General features: G+C 40.7%; 1 protein-coding gene across 7 annotated transcripts in view; it reads left to right on the top strand.

Moving 5' to 3' along the window:
* Nucleotides 1-19,296, top strand: part of RUNX1T1 (RUNX1 partner transcriptional co-repressor 1) — a 143,227-nt gene that overhangs the window by 33,897 nt on the left and 90,034 nt on the right. The window contains exon 1 of one of the 7 annotated variants that reach the window (XM_033155556.1): nucleotides 13,758-14,154. The exons of the other annotated variants lie outside the window; for them this stretch is intronic. Within the exon in view, the coding sequence (XP_033011447.1) occupies nucleotides 14,148-14,154 (7 nt within the window). The 5' untranslated portion in view covers nucleotides 13,758-14,147. Of the gene's footprint in view, nucleotides 1-13,757; nucleotides 14,155-19,296 lie in introns of those variants that run through there. 7 annotated transcript variants of the gene reach the window in all.

Genomic DNA, 19,296 nt, shown 5'->3' with positions numbered 1-19,296 from the left:
ATTTTTGGCTCACAAAAACACATTTTGTCTGAGTAAGCCAGGTTGATTTGGAACAATTAAGAGAGGTGACCATTCTGTTCAGTTTCCTGTTTGAGCCTATAAGAAAATGCTGGGCAGGATTCCAGATTTAGAGAAACAACAAAATAGTATAAAGACTATGTAAAATGTAGGAGAAATTGCAGAGGAAGAAAATAATTCCATTTGGAAAGCAATTACCTTGGAAAGGGCAAAGGAGAGTCAAGAAAATACTGGAAAAGTTTTCACTATCTGTTACTCTGTTATAACAAATCTTGAATTTACTTTGACCTCTTAATTGCTTTAGAGTTTAAAGCTGGTGGCTGTCACTACCTCTTGTGGCAGCTGATGTGGCACAAGCAGATGCTTCTGAATAGCAAACGACAATGTACATTAATTGCATGGTTGCAATTAAAAAACAGTAGCTGTGGGCGGAGATCAGGATTGGGACCATGAGGAGGGGTGGCTTAAACTTCCTTCCCAACAAAAATAGCCTCTGTTAAATTATTTGTCCCAGGAAGAAAACTGCTAGTAGTTAGTGGTGGTGGGTTTTTGTTATTGGGACAGTGATGAAGCGATGGAAGGAGAGCTTCAATACAGTTCACTGCAACCCCAATCAGTTGCTTCAATCATGCATTTAATGTGGCTCTTGGATTCACTCTTTGAGGCAGTGAATTTGTTCCTTCTGTTATCAACATTGTTGTGGGCAAGGAAGCCCAGCCATTGTTAGCAACAGTTGCTTATTATTATATACAATCTCTCCCAGAATGTCGTATGACTGCAGTGGTCTATTCCCCACCCCCCACCCCCAAAATGAAGCATGACTCCCTTTGGTACATAAGAGACAACTGGTTTTAGAACAAAATAAAAAATATAAAAAATCCTTCCAGTAGCACCTTAGAGACCAACTAAGTTTGTTCTTGGTATTGATTAAAGCCAGGTAGGGAATTCCCTTGCCTGATCAGCAGGTTGGCGGTTCAAATCCCCGCGATAGGGTGAGCTCACATTGCTTGGTCCCATCTCCTGCCTACCTAGCAGTTCGAAAGCACATCAAAGTGCAAGTAGATAAATAGGTACCACTCCAGTGGGAAGGTAAACGGCGTTTCCGTGCGCTGCTCTGGTTCGCCTGAAGCAGCTTAGTCATGCTGGCCACATGACCCGGAAGCTGTACACCGGCTCCCTCGGCCAGTAAAGCGAGATGAGCGGCGCAACCCCAGAGTCGGACACGACTGGACCTAATGGTCAGGGGTCCCTTTACCTTTTTAACTGTGCTTATTGTATGATTTTGAGCATCCAACTTTATGAGAATCCCTTTTATTGTTGAAGATACTGTGCTGTAATGGAAATCCCAGTGTTGACACAGTTACTTGTCCTGTGTATAAATGGAGGAAAGGTGAAAAGAAAGCTCCTAATTATCCAAGTGCTCTTTTTCATCCTTTTACCTAGCTGGCTGATCTTTTTGAGTTTTGAATGAGCAGGTACATACCCTCCCCCATAATAATCCAGGCTTGATCCATACAAATCTTCCCCCTGCACATGGAGGACACAAGCATCAGGATCTGACCTGATTAATGCAGTTGTTCCCCTTCTGTAAAAGGAAGGGAAGGTGGCACACATTGGGCCCTCACAGGCTAATAATAATAATAATAATAATAATGATAATGATAATAATAATAAATTTTATTTATACCCCGCCCTCCCCGGCCGAGACCGCACTCAGGGCAGCTAACACCAAACATATAACACATTAAAAACACAAAATCAAACAATTAGTTTAAAATACAATTCAAATCACATTTAAAATCAAAATAAAATTAAGTGGGAACCCACGAATCATAACCATAGGGGTAAGGAATTGAAATAATTTGCATAGAAAGACTGTGTTGCACGCCACATAAGGTTCACAGTTGTCATCTGCACTGCCAGCGCAATGGAATCAAGGTAAGCTGGGCCTCAACTGGCTTGTGAGATTGTTAGTACAGTACCACTGGGTAAGAATGGCTGTCTCAACCTATCCTTTGTTAGACAAATTTGCTGGTTGTTGCTACTTCATCAGTGGGGCTAACAGGAAATGGCTTCCTCATAGATGGAATCTCTTTACATACTCTCCATCATTTCTGCGATAAAAATAGGGACATCCTCTTCCATACCCTTCAACATTTCTCCAATTAAAAATAGGGACACCCAGTGCTATTTTTCTAGGAAAATAGGTGCCAGATCTCACCATGAACGCCTCCCTTGTTCCCTTACAATGGCAATGGTGACTACCTGAGAGGTGCCGGAACAGAGTTCTGGTGAGTTCCAGCTGAAAAAAAGCCCTGGAGACATGCTATTCCATACCCTCCAACATTTATCTGATGAAACAAGGACATCCTAAGGAAAAGTGGGACATTCCAGGATCAAATCAGAAACTGGGATGGCTTCTGTAAATCTGGGACTATCCCTGGAAAATAAGGACACTTGGAGGGTCTGTCTTTGTATCTTAGAAGGAGATGAGGGAAGGGAGAGAAGGGGTAGAGGGACATTAGGAGGATTAGAAGCAGAAAGAATGGGTTTCTAGGTGAAACAAGTGTGCTGTCTGAAGAGGCAGCTGCCTCGAAGGAGCACTTGTTTGCCTCTCCTCATGTTCTGCTTGTATATTTGTAAATAAAGCAAATATGACAAAGACTCCGTAACTCTCCAGTGCTCTCCTATCCACAGGAAACTAAACCCGGCAACACCATCTCTGGAACGTCACACCACTTGGGGAAGTGGGGTGCATTTAACAATAGATATTGAATACAATAAAACCTGTCTTTAGAACATTTGCAGCTATCATTACCAATGATATGTGTGGCGGGTGAGCGTTGTAACTTTTAAAACAAAATGTATTTTAATTCAGCCTACAATTTATCTTTTTAGAGGGATTCTTGTATGTGTGAAAGAGAGAAAGAGCATTTTCTATTTGGTAATCTACTAAGGGTCTGATAACATTAATGGGCTTTGCCTCACACAGAGTTCTGAGTATATTGTACCACTGCTCGCTGATCCCAGGTCAGTGTGATGCGTGAAATCAATTTATTTGAATCTCTTTGCCTCTATAGGAATTTGGCAGCATGCCAGTTGTTTTCATTTAATGTTCTTTGTGTTGAACACAGACAAGCAAGCCTGCTTTTGTACTCTTCCATCTCTCTCTCGTCTTTCAGCCCATGTTCCCTTCTGCAGATTCTTGAGACAAAGGAGAATACGTTACTTAGCTTTTTATTTTTTTATTTTTTATTTTAAAAGCACCCTATTTTGTTTCAGATGGCATCTTAAACAGGAAATTAGGTCAATTGCAAAGCTGTCCCTGTGTTTGCTTCGACATTGTTTTGCAAGTCATATGTTGCGTTTCAAAGCATTCAGAAGTTGTTAGTGTTGTGGGTGAGGGTGAAGCTGATTTTTTTAAAAAAAAAAATCTTGAGTGGCAGAGGGAAATTGAACAAAGGGAGAGAAAACTCTACAATTCCATCATAGCTGACTTCCTATTGCTTCTCCAGTAACAAGAAGGCTTGCAATACAGTATCAGAATGTCAGTTCTGCAATACTTCTTACAGAGGCAGGTGTTTCGCAAAAAGCCATTATGACACCCATTGATGTTAATTCATTGTTTACTCATTAGATACATAATATATAACCTACCCCCAAGTTGCTTCAATAGCTGGCAACATTTTGCAGAATGTCTACCAAAGAACAATCATCCTTGCTTCTCTACCCCCCACCCCAATTTCTTTTTAAACAAATGATGGTAAGGCTGCTTGCACAGTGCAAGTAATTGCACTTATAAGTATGAGAAAACATACTACTTGAAAAATTGGCTATTACTTTAAGAGACTTGTTTCAAGGAGGATGGAAGGGGGCGGGGAGGAAGAAGGAGCACATAGAAGATTCTGTTGATGCTCCAGGCAGTTCTTGCGGAAGTTGATATGCAGAACTATGGAGCCACACCGCCGGGGTCAGGCTCATACCATCAGACCCTGCTTCCTTGTTTAATTACCTGAAGAGCAAAACATCCAATCTGAAAGTGTGTGAAAGTCCAGTATCTCTAGCTGCAGTTTGCTGCTCTGACATCCTGCAAAGCCAACCCTGTCTGTCCACAAACGTCAGGGCCGGTTCCTGACAGTCGGCTATCTCTGCCCTGCCTGGGTTCCTTTCATTCAGGAGGTATTGTGTACAAGAGGGTTTGGTCAGGAATGTGAGGTTCCTGCCGGTGCTGTTCTCCCAGTCCTGACAACGCTGGCAGAAAAGGTGGGGATTTTTCCCCCTTAAAAAAAAGGTGGCTGTTTTTTATTTCCCTTTATAAAACTGGCATTGATGTATTGTTCACTTACATGTTAACTGGCTTGCTTCTGGGACTGAAGTGTTCCATTTTGGTTTGGTTAATCTTATGTTGATCTTTCTGTGAACTTTCTACAGGAAATAATTTGGTGGTGGTGGGTAAAATAAAAGTTAAAATCATCTATAAACTGAATAGTTTGCACTGGATTACATGGTTCAGGGTGTGAGAGCAGGTTTTCTCTTGAAAGGAAGGGCTGGGAAATCTTCTCAGTAACTTACCAACAAAATACAAATAAGCTTACATAAGGGGAAGCTCAGTGATATATCACCTGCTTTGCATGAAGCAAATCCCAGGCTAAATCTTTGGCATTGCCAGGTACAGCTGGAAAAATCACAGAATTATATAGTTGCAAGGGACCACGTATGTCATTTATCATTATCATTATCATTATTGAATTTATATACCACCCTATACCCGTAGGTCTCACAGAATAAAAAATCACAAAATACATATTAAAAATAAAAACAGCAACAGCCCAATAACACCCCACCACACACACACATTTTAAAAGGGCATAGGATGTCAATCAAATAAACCATAGGCCTGGTTAAAAAGGACCATTTTTGCCTGGCGCCTAAAGGTGTATAATGGAAGGCCCCAGGCGAACTTCTCTGGGGAGAGCATTCCACAGACGGGGAGCCACTCCAGAAAAGGCCCAACCCACTGCAATGCAGGAATCTTTTTGCCCAATGTGGGGCTTGAACCCACAACCCTGAGATTAAGAGTCTCGTGCTCTACCTACTGAGCTATGCCTGAAACCCTGGAGAGCCACTGCCACTCCATGTAGACCATACTGAGCTAGATGGATTAATGGCCTAATTCTTTTGTTTCTATGTATAGCAGGTAGTGTATTAAATCAGCATGAAAAAAACTGTGTGTGCTTGAAAACGACTGTAAACATCTGTTCAACCTTCAAATAAGTATGGTACATATATGAGCTATATTAAGGATGCTTCCACACTGGTGCTTATTGTGGGGTAGGTCATCCTCATACATGCAAGTCTTTTGCAATGTCCACATGACATCACTGTCCCCAAAATTACAGCCCATATATCCCTCCCTACATTTGATCCAGATTTACCAGGTTCAGATTCCTGGGGAAACCCAGTAAGTTTTTTTGTTTAAAAACATCCTGTTCCAATGCCCCATTTGCAACATCTCAACGACCCATTTCCAGTATTAAGCACTCACCTGGAAAGCACCCAAACATAATTGTCCAGTTCTTGGGGCCATGTTCAAGAAACTTTTAAAGAGTTCTTAGTAGAAAGAGGGGGGCGGATACAGGGGAATGCTTCAGGGCTTTTTATCAGAGATGCAAAAGGTGATGGGAACTAGGATGAAAGATAAGGAGGGGGAAGTTGGTAGAAATTAGTCTGGAGAAGGTTTAGGGTCCACAAGGAGCTGAGGAAGGGGACTGGAGAAAGTTGCTTTTGGTGGCAAGGTGGCAGTCAAGGAAAGAAGCAAAAACACAGAGGAGGTGGGATTTTCAGACTATTTGCAAGAGAGGAATTGAAAGAAGGTGCCATGAGATGGACCCCCACAGTATTAGTTGAAATGATAAGAGGTTTGAGACAGAGTGCCCTCAGCTAGGGAATTGCTCCTAATACCAGAACCACACAGAAGTTTGTGAATTATTCTTTGCCAAGGCTGGACATTTTTATTTTATTTTTATTTTTATGAAAGCTGGAATTTGGGATTGTGCTAGATCCGTGTTTCTTAATTATGGGCGGCACAATACTTGACCAGCTTCTTTATCTATAGTGTCTTAAAGCATATGTGTACTTCTCAATTGCTTTTGATTTCTTTCAGGCAGTCCCCAGCCAAAATGTGTTCCCAGGACCACCTTAACACCTTCAACCCTTGTTCTTTACCAGTGCTGATGCTTCTTCGCACCACACTCTGTTGTGCTGCTTCTAAACTAGGCTTCCAAAGTGCTTTACTTTGCCCTTGCAGCATCAGTGGAGTAATAGGAGAAGTCCAGGACCACACGGGAGGAATTCACACTAAGAGGAGTAACGGCATGCCAGCACCAGTCCTTAAGAAGCTGGTTTAGCACTGGACTCACTTAGAATCATAGAATTGTAGAGTTGGGAGGAACCATGAGAGCCATCAAGTCAACCCTCCTGCAATGCAGGAATCTTTTGCCAACGTAGGGCTTGAACCCACAACCCTAAGGTTCGGTGTCTTATGCTCTACCAATTGAGCTATCCCAGCATATTAGGAAGATCTGCAGTAGGGGCTCCACCCATGTGGTTCTGGGTTTCTTGCATTACCTGAAAGTGTGGGAAGGATTAGCGCTGCAGCAACAACTGGAGTGCCAAGGTGATGCAAGAACGTATGCTAAATGGCCACCACGCATTCATAGCCAAGCTGCAAAACTGTTCTTTCATCCCTGAAATTGATCATTGTCAGTTCTGTGGAGAGAAGGAGCCAATTGTTTTTGCAATGTAAGCAGGTAATTAAAAAGTGTATCCTTCGCATAAGACCTGGGAGTTTGACGGTTATAACTGAAGGACTTAAGTCAAAAAAGATCACACCAAATATGGGGAGAACATGGCAAACTCAGATAGTCAAGGTATTTGGGTAATGTTGAGGTAGATTATGAGGGTTCTGCTGTATGGCAAATAAGTCAATTGCACGTTTACAAAGAAAAGGAGGAAGAAACTGCAGGGAAGGGGGAGAGCTCCCCACCCCCACCCCCACTCAGCAATGGTGATCTGAATTTACGTTGAGAATTCTGTAGTGTTGCATATTTGCTCCACCTGGTGGATCTTGCGAAAAGTATCTTAATCCCTGTTAATGATAAGTGATTGCATTTGAAGCTCAAGCATGTTAGCCATTTGTATTAATAAGGGCACCGTAAAATGCATTTTTGTTTTCAGAAAAAGAGAAAACATTAGATAGTTTTGCTTGCCCACACTCGGTCATTGCATTAATCTTTATGAAAGCGTAGCATTTCCAACCAATTAATGATAACAGTTTACCCCCAGTCTCATCTAAAGATTAGCAATTAAATTGTTGGAATGTATGACTTTTTGAGGTTATGAGTGCTCATTTAAGGTTGCCTTCCCTGCTCCCTTGCAAGCAGACAATAATTAATGAGCTCTCCTGATAAGAAACAGCAATGCGGTCAAAAGGATTGGTTGGTAGTGCAGAGGTGGTCTGAAAATCTGTGTCATTAGCCTACCTTGCAAACATTGTTTTACTTGCAATGCTGCAGGACCTGGTTATCCTTCAATCTCCCTAATTTTTCTCCTACTGTTATTTCCCTGCTCCCCCTCCTAAATTATACATTGTTCCCCAACAGAAGGTGAAGTTTAGAAAACAGAATCTCCATATGTGAGGGATTTTGAGACCTTTTTTTATTGTCTTTAAAAATGTCATTCACAATCCTCATTAGCATTTATTGTTGCAAGTGTAGAAGCAGAAAATGTGAAATTGGTATGTCATGAATAGCTCCACAGAGCTCTGGAGCCCTGAAATGTTGCCTGCAGTGTGGTGTGGGGAAGGCATTGAGAGCAAGCTGTCCAGATGGCTGCCAGCACCGAGCAAAGCTGCAGGTTTTTGTCTCTGGTGCCGAGAGGAGGGAAAGTTCACTGGAGCATACGCTATCACCCCTTGCATTTTAACAAAACTAACTCGCTATCTGTCAAAACGGGGAGGTGGTGACACTGGAACAAAACAAAACAAAAGTTCTCAGTGGTAATGTTGCAATCTCCCATTAAAGGCTGAAAGAATGTCACAAATATCAAAATGTTTCTAAGAGAAAAAGGGAATGTATAATATTTATATAAAGGCAGAATTTCCTAATTAGACCTGATGGTGCATACTTACGTTGGTAGGTTTCCCCTGAAATGGGTATTTCTGCATGCTGGGAGGAAATGGATGAGGAAGCTTAGTTTTAATAGCACTGTAAGTCAAAATATAGGAGATTAAAGTGACTTGGGGGCTCTGTTAGTATCCCAAACTTGATCTAGTTTTGAAGCAATGGATATTAGAATTTGCTGATTATTGAAATGTATAATTTGTCAGACTTTACAATATTGCATACAATATTCTGTATAGTGGAAAGTAAAATTTGTGACCTATGGCCAACTCTGTAGCAGTAGTTCTTGCTGCTGTTAAGAGGCACAAGTTCCTTGGTATGCTTCAACGCTTTCAATTTTCAGACTGGAGTACAAACTTTATTGCATATCCTCTTTCAAAACGCAGCCCATTGTTGTTCTCATTTTACAGGTGGGAAACTGAGATGCCACTGAATGCTTAGAAATAGGCTTCCCAGATAGCATAACTTTGGCCCACAGTGTATGAATAGGGATGGTATTATTGTTGCTCTTTTTCAGTGTTCCTGTTCCACAGGAAATGTTATGAGCACCTATGATGTGAGGCCCAACTGGATTTGTACGAATTCACAGTATTTTTTTGCATTTGGCTCATATTCCTGCTACCACTTGGTGTACCTACCAGACTAATCTGCCAGGACAGATTCTCTCCTGATCTGATAGCTCAAATGATGGCCTGCCTAGTTGATTCTTTTATTAAACATGTGCGTTGATTTTAACTTAATCTCAGTTCTATAGTTTTAGAACTGTTTCTCACACATTACATTCAGCCAACCCGGGATTGCCATCATGTCTACACTTGACAGAGCCAAATCCAGTTCTATCTTCATCTCTTGTGTCAAGACATTTTGCTGACTAAGACTCAGCAGCAAGTACTCCCCCCACCCTGGTTGAAGTGCATAGTCTTAGCAACTTATTTGGGCATCTGAGGCTGAAAATCCCACAGGTGCTTCTCTTCCTTGACAGGAAAATACAGCAACAATAAATTAAACAGTTTACAATGGGCTGACTTTCAAAAAAAAAAAATATCCCAAATCAACTGCTTGAGGTTACTGTCTCATTTTACTTAATGGATATCAATGCCAACCATGATATCTGTTCACATGTTTGCACACAAGTGTTTGTTGTACAGTATTCACATTTTACCTTTTTTAAAGACATACACTTAAGACTGTTGATAGGCACACATCTAGAAATAAGGTTTTGTGAGTACACCCTGGATCTTATCCCAACATGCACCCATGAGTTTACAAACTAAATGCAACTTCTCTTTCACACAAACACACACACAATTCTCTAAAGTAAATGTGTAAAGAGTTTCCCTATCTTAATTTCACTCAGCTATATGATCTAAAATCCCATTGTAGCTATTTTAAGAAGCAGAGTAAGCCTTGCCAATAAGGAAGTGTGTAGGGAAAACTCTTGGCATTATCTGGTGAGTATTTCTTTTTAAAACGTGCACATTCAAAGCTGAAATCATGTGTCACATTGAACTATTCTAGCAATGTTTCTGAGGAAAGATAGGGTTGTTGTTTTTAAAAGGTTTAGTGTGGTTATTGTGTCATGGCAGTGCTAAAAAGAAAAAATCAATTATTTGTGTGGCTGATCTCTGTTGGAACATTGCTGTATTACCTTAATCCAGATGCAGTATTTTAATACAGGTCCTTGCAGTAAGAGACCACAGATTTCTCTTTTGTAAAAACAAAAAACAAAAAAAAACTGTGACATGTAAATTTAATTCTCATCTTACTGTTTCGGATTATTATTATTTTAAGCGCAAGGAAAGTGACATAAAATGTATTAGAGAAATACTGTAGGGCAGCACAACCGCCAGCTGTATGAAATTAATACATGTATTCATGTGGTAGTGTGTTTACTGTACATCACGTTGACAGTCTATTGAATAAAGTTAGGAAGGCATCCAAATAGAATCTCCCCACAAAAAACTCAACAGCTCATGTATTAGGTGGGTTTGCCTTGTCAGTAAGATTCCTTGTGAAAACACTAACGGCTTCCAGCTGGGTGGAAAATCAAATCTTTGGGGTCTGACAAACTTAGCAGATCAGAATTTGAAAGCCCGGCTAATGCTCTATTTTTACTTGCCGTTCACCCATAAAAGATTATTTTTCAATATGTCAGCCTCATTTGGTGGCCGGTGGCCTGAAGTGGAAAAGCAAGTGAGGAAAGCTGGACATTATTGAGTCTGCCCTTTCCAACTGGTGTTTCACTTTGTGGAATAGCCTTGCCTGGAGATGAGGGGGTGTCCGGATGACCATTCATCAATGCTCGTTGCCTGATCATTGAGTGCCTCCTCATTCAGTTTATCAAGCCTTGCACATAAAAAGTCAGAATAAGCGTTATTCAGCTTTGTTAACGCCAAGTAGGAGTAAAATGCTCCATTTGAACCCATTTTGCCCTTGGTTTTTCACTTTGTTAATGCAGTCCTGCTTAAATGAGTGCCTTTATTGGGTCAGTTAGAATATCTGAAACTATTAATTGTCCTGAACTGAATAGCTGGTGGCAGGCCAGAACAGATGGGGTAGAAAACTATTTGGTTGGGTGTATTGCTTTCAATTAGGATCAATGAGGTTTCAATGCCTTTGAATTAACTCACTTAATACCGACTGTGTGAAGTCACAGTGTATCACAACAGTCTGCTAGGAGGGGAGAGGGGAAGTTGCAGAGGCCTGCAGAAAAGCTTTGAGTCAATTTCTTCCTTCGCTGCTAACAAAGAGCTTTCATTAGCTACATAGGCAGTTGAGAGGACTTTAGTCCCTGTTGGTAAGTCAGGTGTAAGCAAGAGAAAAATGCCTGCTTCAGAGCTGGAGACTGCTACCCTGGACCTGCACACTGTTTATTATGCTTGCATGTCCCATTAATTTCACTGCACATGATTGCGCATAGGGTTACAGGCCTAATGCTCCGGCGTATGAGAACATTTCCCCCCTATGGGTAATGTGATGGAATAACAACTATCTAAAGTCCAAAATAAATCTAATTTTGCAAATGGGTATTTTTTGGGGGGGTAGGGTGGAGGCCTGGAGACAGCCTTGGCTGTGGGGAGTCATATGGGATCATTTGACTTTATTTTGTAAGCAGTTTGACGATCTGCAGGATAATTCACTGGCTAAATATACACAAGATAATAACCTTTTATAAGATAACCTCAAGCCTGTTGTGTTGTCTCTGGCATATAATCCTTGTGTGATGCAATGTTCTTTTGCATGTGAAAATACTTCTTTTGCTGCAGTCTTTTATTCTGACGTTTTTTTATCTGCTGTGTACAACCAATAGAGAATGGTAAAAACAGAATTGTTGACATTGATTGTCCATCACTGTTACACGTTTTGGCCTCACTTTATTTTAAAAATCAAATAACTAAGTGGTAAAAAAATTGTTACAGTAATCCTTAAGTGGCTGCATTAAAAAAATATCCAGTAATATTTATTTGAGGAGGACTGCCAAATGGGTTGCTGCTTGCCTCAGAGTATTAAATAATGAGAGGGGGGGGAAATGATTTCTGCAGCTGGCTGCTTGAGAAAATGCTGAAGTAGTCTCAGATGCACTGGCATTCTGCTAGGGCCCCTTCCATAAGTAGTCTTCTAGGTGAGAATCTCCAGGGATACAGTTTTTGTTGACGTGGATCAATTTAAATGGCAATTACTGTAGTCAGATAACAGCTTAAAAAGCCCTTTTACACATAGAAAAGATGCATAATCAGATGGCATATGGTAGTGTTCAATTTTCTGAGCCATAGCTTGAGGAATTACAATGTAGATATTAAGACCCACTTTTAAAACTGAATATTGTACCATTTTATTGAGATATGTTGCTCTTTAGATTTATTATTTCCCCCCCCCATTTCTACAGCTGCTTCTCTGCTTGTACATTGATGAAAGGTTGCTTTTCCAACAGTGAAAATGCCCCCCTCCCTTTCATGTGAAGTATAGCTCTGTGTGTGTGTGTGTGTGTGTGTGTGTGTGTTTTAAATAATAAATAACGAAGCCGTGGTCTCTTTTAAACAGAAATGTTTCCAAAATCTGTTATTTCCTTTTTGTCTTCTAAAGTTATCTGCCGGCAATTGTAGCACCTTCTGCTTTATAAGACTTGCTTTATCTCCTAGATTCATCAACAATGTATTATATGAATCCTTGCTACGCTAGACATCTGACCAAGATGAGCACAGCGTTGCCCTCTAAATAGATGCCATTATGTTATTAGGGCTGGCACGAAGGAACCACTGTGCATTTTTCCTTCCCCTTAAAAAAAAAAAAAACCAACAACCTTAAAATGCAACAATAGTTGCATGACAATTTAGCGTGTGCTTTTATACACGGACACTGTAGTTTGTTAGGTTGGCAGTTTATTCAACATAAACGACTTTGCTTCTAAATGCAAATTGTGCCCTGAAAACAATTTTTTTATTATTAGATGAGGACTGAACATTTTTATGATTTGAGTGCCCCGAGGAGGAGGAGAGAATGAACACAAAACATATAGAAGAGATATAAAAGAAGGTATTAAGATCTAAAACGATTCCTCAAACATAGAAGCATTTAAGAATTCTTCATCTCCTTCCCAGCCCCCAGTAGATTTACAGTGCCATTGAACATTTGAACAGAGAGGCTCAGAAAGAGAGGAAGAAAACCCTAATAAAGCTGTGAAAATGTTTGTCTCTTGTTTTGGATAAAAATATGTTTTTCTTGGGGGGGCGGGCGGGCTTTAGAATACAGTTGCTTTTCCTGGAATTTTCTGTAAGCCTAAATGTGTTGCAGAAGGGATGTGACTCAGGCATATGTTTCTCCTATGAGGCAGAGGATGTTTTACAAAGGACTGAAGAGGGACTGCTGAGAGGAAAATAGCCAGCTTTAGATAAAGCACTGTAACAAAGACTTGTAGTTTTATGTATCATGGTGTCCATTAAAGCTTAATAGGGAAGAGTGCATTGAACCTAGCCAGGCATATGTTATTCATGTGAAGGATAAACATTTAAGGGGAGTGCAGAAACCTGGAGGACGTGATTGTTTAGCTTTTGAAAAAAAGCTTTACAGGGAAGATTTTGTTTTCATCCCCCATGGATCCCCATGCAAGGTAAAGGAAGAGTAAGCGGCAAATGTTTGGAGCGTATCAATGCCGGAATCCCAGGGGGGTTAAAAGCATTGTAGTAAAATGAAAGTGGACTGCCTCTAAGTGTGTTCTATTTTATACATGCCACTGAGAAGCTGACAAAAGGAATGATTTTGATACTCTGTTCGCTGTGATAAAATGACACATTGATGGCAAAATCCCCCCCCGCCTCCTTTAAAAACACACACACAAAACAAAGCCCAAACTTCTGTGCTCACGCACATTGCGTACTTTAAACCGTAGAAGCAATCTCAAGATTTTCCCCGCACCCCCAAATCCACTGGAGTTGAAATTTATAGCTGTTAATTGGGAGGTGGGGGGAAGGAGGAAGCGCTGGTTTTAATAGACGCTTTCTGTGAGAGAAAGGGTTAACTTTTAAAGAGGGAGAAAATGAATAATTCAGTGTTCGGTGCTTTATCACTCTGCATTTTACTGTCTATTCTTTTGGTCCTCTGGAACTTGCTGTGAAAGGTACAGTACGGGGAGTCAGCTGAGGGGGTTGCGATAATTTGCACACACATCGCTGTCATTGTTCTGCCTGAAGAGACGGAGCTGGGTTCAAGGCCACATGTGCTCCTGTCATCATTCACATTTCTGCTCCAAGTGCAACCCAGAGTGTCAGCTCTCCATCTGTCTTTGCCTGGCAAATGCAGGCGCCCAGCATCCAGCCTCCAGCTACACTGCCACAGCCAGTTAGGATGGCCCTCCTTGCGTCTCTCTGCTCATTCCAGAACAGGAGGCGCTGAGTCCCAAATAAGCCTGCTTTGGGGAGAGAGCCTTTTTGCAGTGGGTCTGTTTTATCCAAGATGCCTGGTGAGTGCTTCTCTCTCTCCTCTCTCCCTCTCTCTTTCTCTCCACACCCCCACCCCTTTCTCCTTGACGGAAATGAGAAAGCTCACAGTCATTTTATAGTTGGATTTTCTCTGATAGCAGGAAGAATGCATAAAGGCTGGCGTTTGGAAAGAGCGGTTGTAGAGGCTAATTGTAGCATGTGCGTGGAGAGAGCTGTGTATATATGTTTGTGTGTGTGTGTGTTAAACTACTCGGTGAGTAAATACATTGCAATTCTGAATACTAAATGAAGAAGAGGCAGTAGCAAATCCGCCTGCCTGTGTGCTTCTCAGAGGGTATTGGAGAGAAATATAGCTTCCATCTATCTCTTATGATTGAGCTGTAGCCTACCGGTACTCCTGTATCTGGAAACCTGAAGATTTATCGGGAGAGATGACTTGTGTGATCATGGGGAGAGCACTGAAAATGATCTCTCTGAAAAGCTGCTTATGCTAGAGGAACGAAGTGAGAGGGAACACAACAAATTATTTCAGACTTCGCACTTAAATCCGCAGCCTTTAGCTGCCAGCAGCTGAATATCCAAACTGTGTTTCTCCTTAAATCTTACGTATTTCTGCTGAATGGGTGAAACTGTTGTGGGAGTGGAAATTTTTAGCATGTCAGTTTCCTCCTGAAAATATTATCCTTGGATCTTGACCTCTTGCTTAATTGATAAATGGCCCTGCCAGTGGAAATATTTCTTCTGTGTAGGGTAAATTATGTGAAGGGCTTTCTCGAGGGTGTTGGGGGGGAGAATGTGTGATTTGTGTGTGTGTATATGTGTGTGTGTTTCAGAGAGAGAGGATCTTTTATAAACTAAGAAAGGTTTTTTGTTTTTTTAGATTATAGGTATAGTTAAAGCAACCTAGGGGAATTAAATTAATTTTTATTTTTATTTTTTTAAAAATAGCAAATTTTGAGTGATCTGCAGTTCTTTTGGGTAGGAAAAAGAAAAAGGGACCTGCCTTTGCTAAAGTGTGTGTACCAATCACAGATGGTGTTTTGAAACCATATCTGCCAGTTTTCTGTGACCACAGTTGTATGTAGGTATTGCCAGTTGTTTGGAGAATGTTTTTCCTTTAGGATGTGGCTGCAAGGTTTTATTCCTTCGTGGTGTGTTTCTTGTCACAATTGCAATCCTAGAATCAACAAAGTGAGGCTCTGTTTGCTCAGAGCACAAGGCTAAGAGGATTTGTATGGCTGGAATATGGGGAAATTGATTTGCATAGATGACAACAGAGGGCTAGGAAAGGCCAATTTTAACCCTTCGGTTGTAAATGGGAATTAGCATACTGTATCTTGTATTCTGAAGGATGTAGTCCTCATTAGGAACATAGCCGGGACTGCCGTGATTCTTTGGTGTGAAGAGCTGCATTGTTTTGTACAACAGAAGTATTTTAAATCTAGGCATGTGAGCATGTGCATATGGGAAATGGTTGCTTACTGTTTAATTTCTGTAACCTTTGCATGCACTGTGTCTTAGGGATGGATCATCTTGCAATTTTTAAGCTGTTGTGGAGGGTCTGGAGCAGGCGATTTTGAAAACTCATTATTATGCCTCTGGTCTCAAATTACTTAATCTACCTGCTGGTTAAATTGTCATGCATCTTTAATAAAAAAAGGGGAGTGCTGGGCTACACGTGCGCCAATGTACACTTATCAATGCTGTCAAACTTAATAATTACATAAATTTTTAATTGCCAGCCAGTTCTTAAAGTGGCAGAGAAATGGAGTGTAGAGCCCAGTGGTCTCTCTCTCCTTCTTTCTCTCTTTTCTTCTCTCCCTTTCCCTCTCTCTCTTTTAATGTCAGCTCTGAGTGTTAGAAAACCTTGCACTTGGATACAGAGAATACACTAACAGCTGTGACTGGGAGCATGTGCCAGAATGGAGATACTTGAGCAGATCTGACACTTGGCTATTTTTGACACCCATCTGTACTTCTCTTCCCCCCCCCCTCCTTTAGGATGCACTGCCTCTCAATCTGTTCACAGCATATTTCATCCTTTTATTATTGTGTTGGTGGTATCCCCCCCCCCCCAACACACACACAAAATGGGCATTATTATTAGCCATCTGGGAGAGATTTTGTATTTTAAAAATAAGCATATTATTTTCCGGAGATTAAAATGATGTGTATTTTTTTTAATGTAATCTGATATTATGCTGTTGCAGTTTTGTGGGTGTGTACATGCACTGACTTTTGGGAAGCACCCTTTGAGACAATTCAGACATTCAGGATTCTTGCATTTATGGAAATACGTTGTGTTAAATGTCCTCTTCTCTGGCTTTGTGAGCAGCGTGCACAACCATAGCATTTTCCTAAGGTATCACTTCAAACCTGCCAGTGAATGCTATTGAGTGTGATTGGCTATGAAGATTTGCTATATCTTGGAAGCCTATGCCTGGGCTGCTGCTGCTAAGAAATAGGAGTGGCATATATATCTCAAAATTCATTTAGATATGATGTGTTTTGCAGCCAGAGATTTTCCTGAGTCTTGTGTAGCTTAGTTTTCACTGTTAGGGAAAAATCTGTCCAGAAACACAGTGTAGACAATATATCAAAGAGAAAAATCCCAGCCTGGTCTTCTCCCTGATATGCTAGTCTTCTATATGTGTGGAATTATTATTTTTCTCTTCACCTGAGAGTGTTAAGCCCTAACTGCAATCTGAAGTGGTGCAGCCCAGACACAGGTTTTCCATTGTAGTAAGAACTAAGCCATAAATTATGGCAAATACGCTGGTTTAAAATGCATCTTAAAAGTGCACATCTTTAAGGCTGCCATCCTGTGCCCGCTTACCTAGAGGAAATCCCATCAAACACAGCAGGTTGCGGACAACTAAATTCTGTTTAGAGTAGACCCATTGAAATGAATGAACCTAGCTTAGTCGTGTCTGTTATTTTTTAATGAGGCTGTTCAGAGTATGACTAACATTGAATACAGGCCAGTAGTGCTTACTTATGAGTAGACCTGCCTAGGATTTTGCAGTATGCAAGCTATATAGTGCTGTTCATACTTTAAAAAAGCCCGCGCACATACACACAAATCGCCAGCAGCAGTTAATTTCTCTTGTGTGTATTTGTTCTAAAATGTGGTGGGTTTTTTTTTTTAACGTTACAAGCCTACCAGTCATTTTATCGTACTTTCAAAGAGCAGATGTTGGCCTACAAAATGCTTTATTATTGCCCGTGGCAATATTCAGGATGGTTGCCTTAAAAGGACAACCACTGATCACAGTCATTGTAGCCTAGAAATAATGCTGTTCTTTCAGAAGATGGCCAGTATTAGGTCAGACCACCCCTTCTTTACTTCTGCTCTCCAGATGTGGCTGCAACTTTTTAAGTTCATGTTTCTAGGGGGAGAGGGGAAAAAAAAGGTTTGTTTTCAGAATCTGGTTTTACTTAAGACATCTCCATCCTGGAGTGCATTTCATAAATTGCCCACATATTTTTCTTAGCAGAGAACTTAACTGGCTATAATTTTTAACACATGGCCACATCATGTGATATTTTCAAAACATTTGCACACAGCTTTAAGAAGGGGTCCCAGCAGAAATGATCCATCATCTCACAGCCGGCCCATTTTTAACAGTGTATCTGCATTTTCCATTTAGCAGAGCAATATATTATTAGCTTACATTTTGGGTAGTAAAACATTGCATTGCTGATTGTAAAACATGGACTTTATTATCTGCTGAAAATTGATTTGGCATTTATAGCCACTGTGTACTAGAGAGGGCTTTCTGGTTTTAACATTAGTGCAAGCAAGTGATGATATGTTTAAAGAAATGGGAACACAATTGCCACAGAGGTTCAATTGTTAGTGTCTCAGCAACATAACCTTGGGATGATCCACCTGTTTGGGAGGCGGTTGTTTGTTTTAGTTTATGTATGTATATAAAGACTATTATACAGCAAACAGCCTTAAACACCATTAACTTGACTCAGTTCAGTTTTAACTTGCCGTTGCTATGCTTTTACTTCAAGACAGCTCAGTGCTTTACAAAACAAGTTTTCTGCCAATTGTGGAAAGTATGTCTGGAAATATTTAAAGGCCTGCAGCAGCTAACACTGCATCACTGTTTTGGTCATCATACTTAATGCCTTGGTCTAAGAGAGCAATTCTGATAATGCATAAAAGTTTCTACAAATGCCTTTGGCCTCATAGATCCCAGGAAAAAATGTATGGGAAGTTGGAGAAATCAGTCTAAAAAATTTTCAAGGAAAAATGAGTCTACATATTTTTCAAAATATTTTTCAAGCTGTCTTTCTGTCCCCTTTCACCTTTCATGGTAGACATCTAATCTTTTCTGAGTGTTTGGCGCAGTGGGCGCAGGAAACATAAACTTCATGTTTGTAGTGTGCCCAGTAGATTCTCAGTTAGTGCCCATTATTTCAGGAACAACAGTATGAAGTCTTACTTAATAAAGGACACCTCCCAGCACCATGCAGTTTATCTTACTGATGTGGAACCTAAATGAGCATCTCTGTGTGTAAATATATATTTATTAAATTTACAAGCTGCACTTCACCTGAAGATCGCAGGGCGGTTTACAGCACATTAAGAACAAGCAGGTGCCTTTACTGTACCCTTTTTGACATCTGCTAAAAACATTTGTGTTTAGAAAAGCGTACCACAGGTGCTTAGAAAGTTGAGGTAATTTTAATCTGTTTCAATATTTTAATTTTGGTATGTTTTAAAAAGAGGGTTGTGATTTTTTTTCTTGATTTTCTTGTTATATTTTTTATAAACCGCTTTGAGGGTTTGGGGTTTGTTTGTTTTTTGCAGTCAAGCGGTGCATAAATAAATAAACGGATACACTCCCACAACCCAACAATATCTAGTGCAGAATCTTGGGGGGTCCTTAGATGTTGCCGGGACCACAACTCCCATCAGCCCTTGCCAGTAGTCAGGGATAATGGGAGTTGCAGTCCACCAACATCTGGGACACCCCTCCCAAGAATTCTGAGGTTGTGGGGGAGGGGCTGGCAGGCAAAGCTGCAGTTCCGACATGAACCATTGATGGAGTATAGGCGTCCCTCCAGACCAGCCTTTCCCAGCTAAATAATAACATGAATCATTCCCAGAATATAATATTGATTGTCCTTGAATCTTCTCACCACAC

Source organism: Lacerta agilis, chromosome 7, assembly GCF_009819535.1.
Source record: "Lacerta agilis isolate rLacAgi1 chromosome 7, rLacAgi1.pri, whole genome shotgun sequence".
Lineage (NCBI taxonomy): Eukaryota > Metazoa > Chordata > Lepidosauria > Squamata > Lacertidae > Lacerta > Lacerta agilis.
This window is presented reverse-complemented; position numbering and strand designations above follow the sequence as displayed.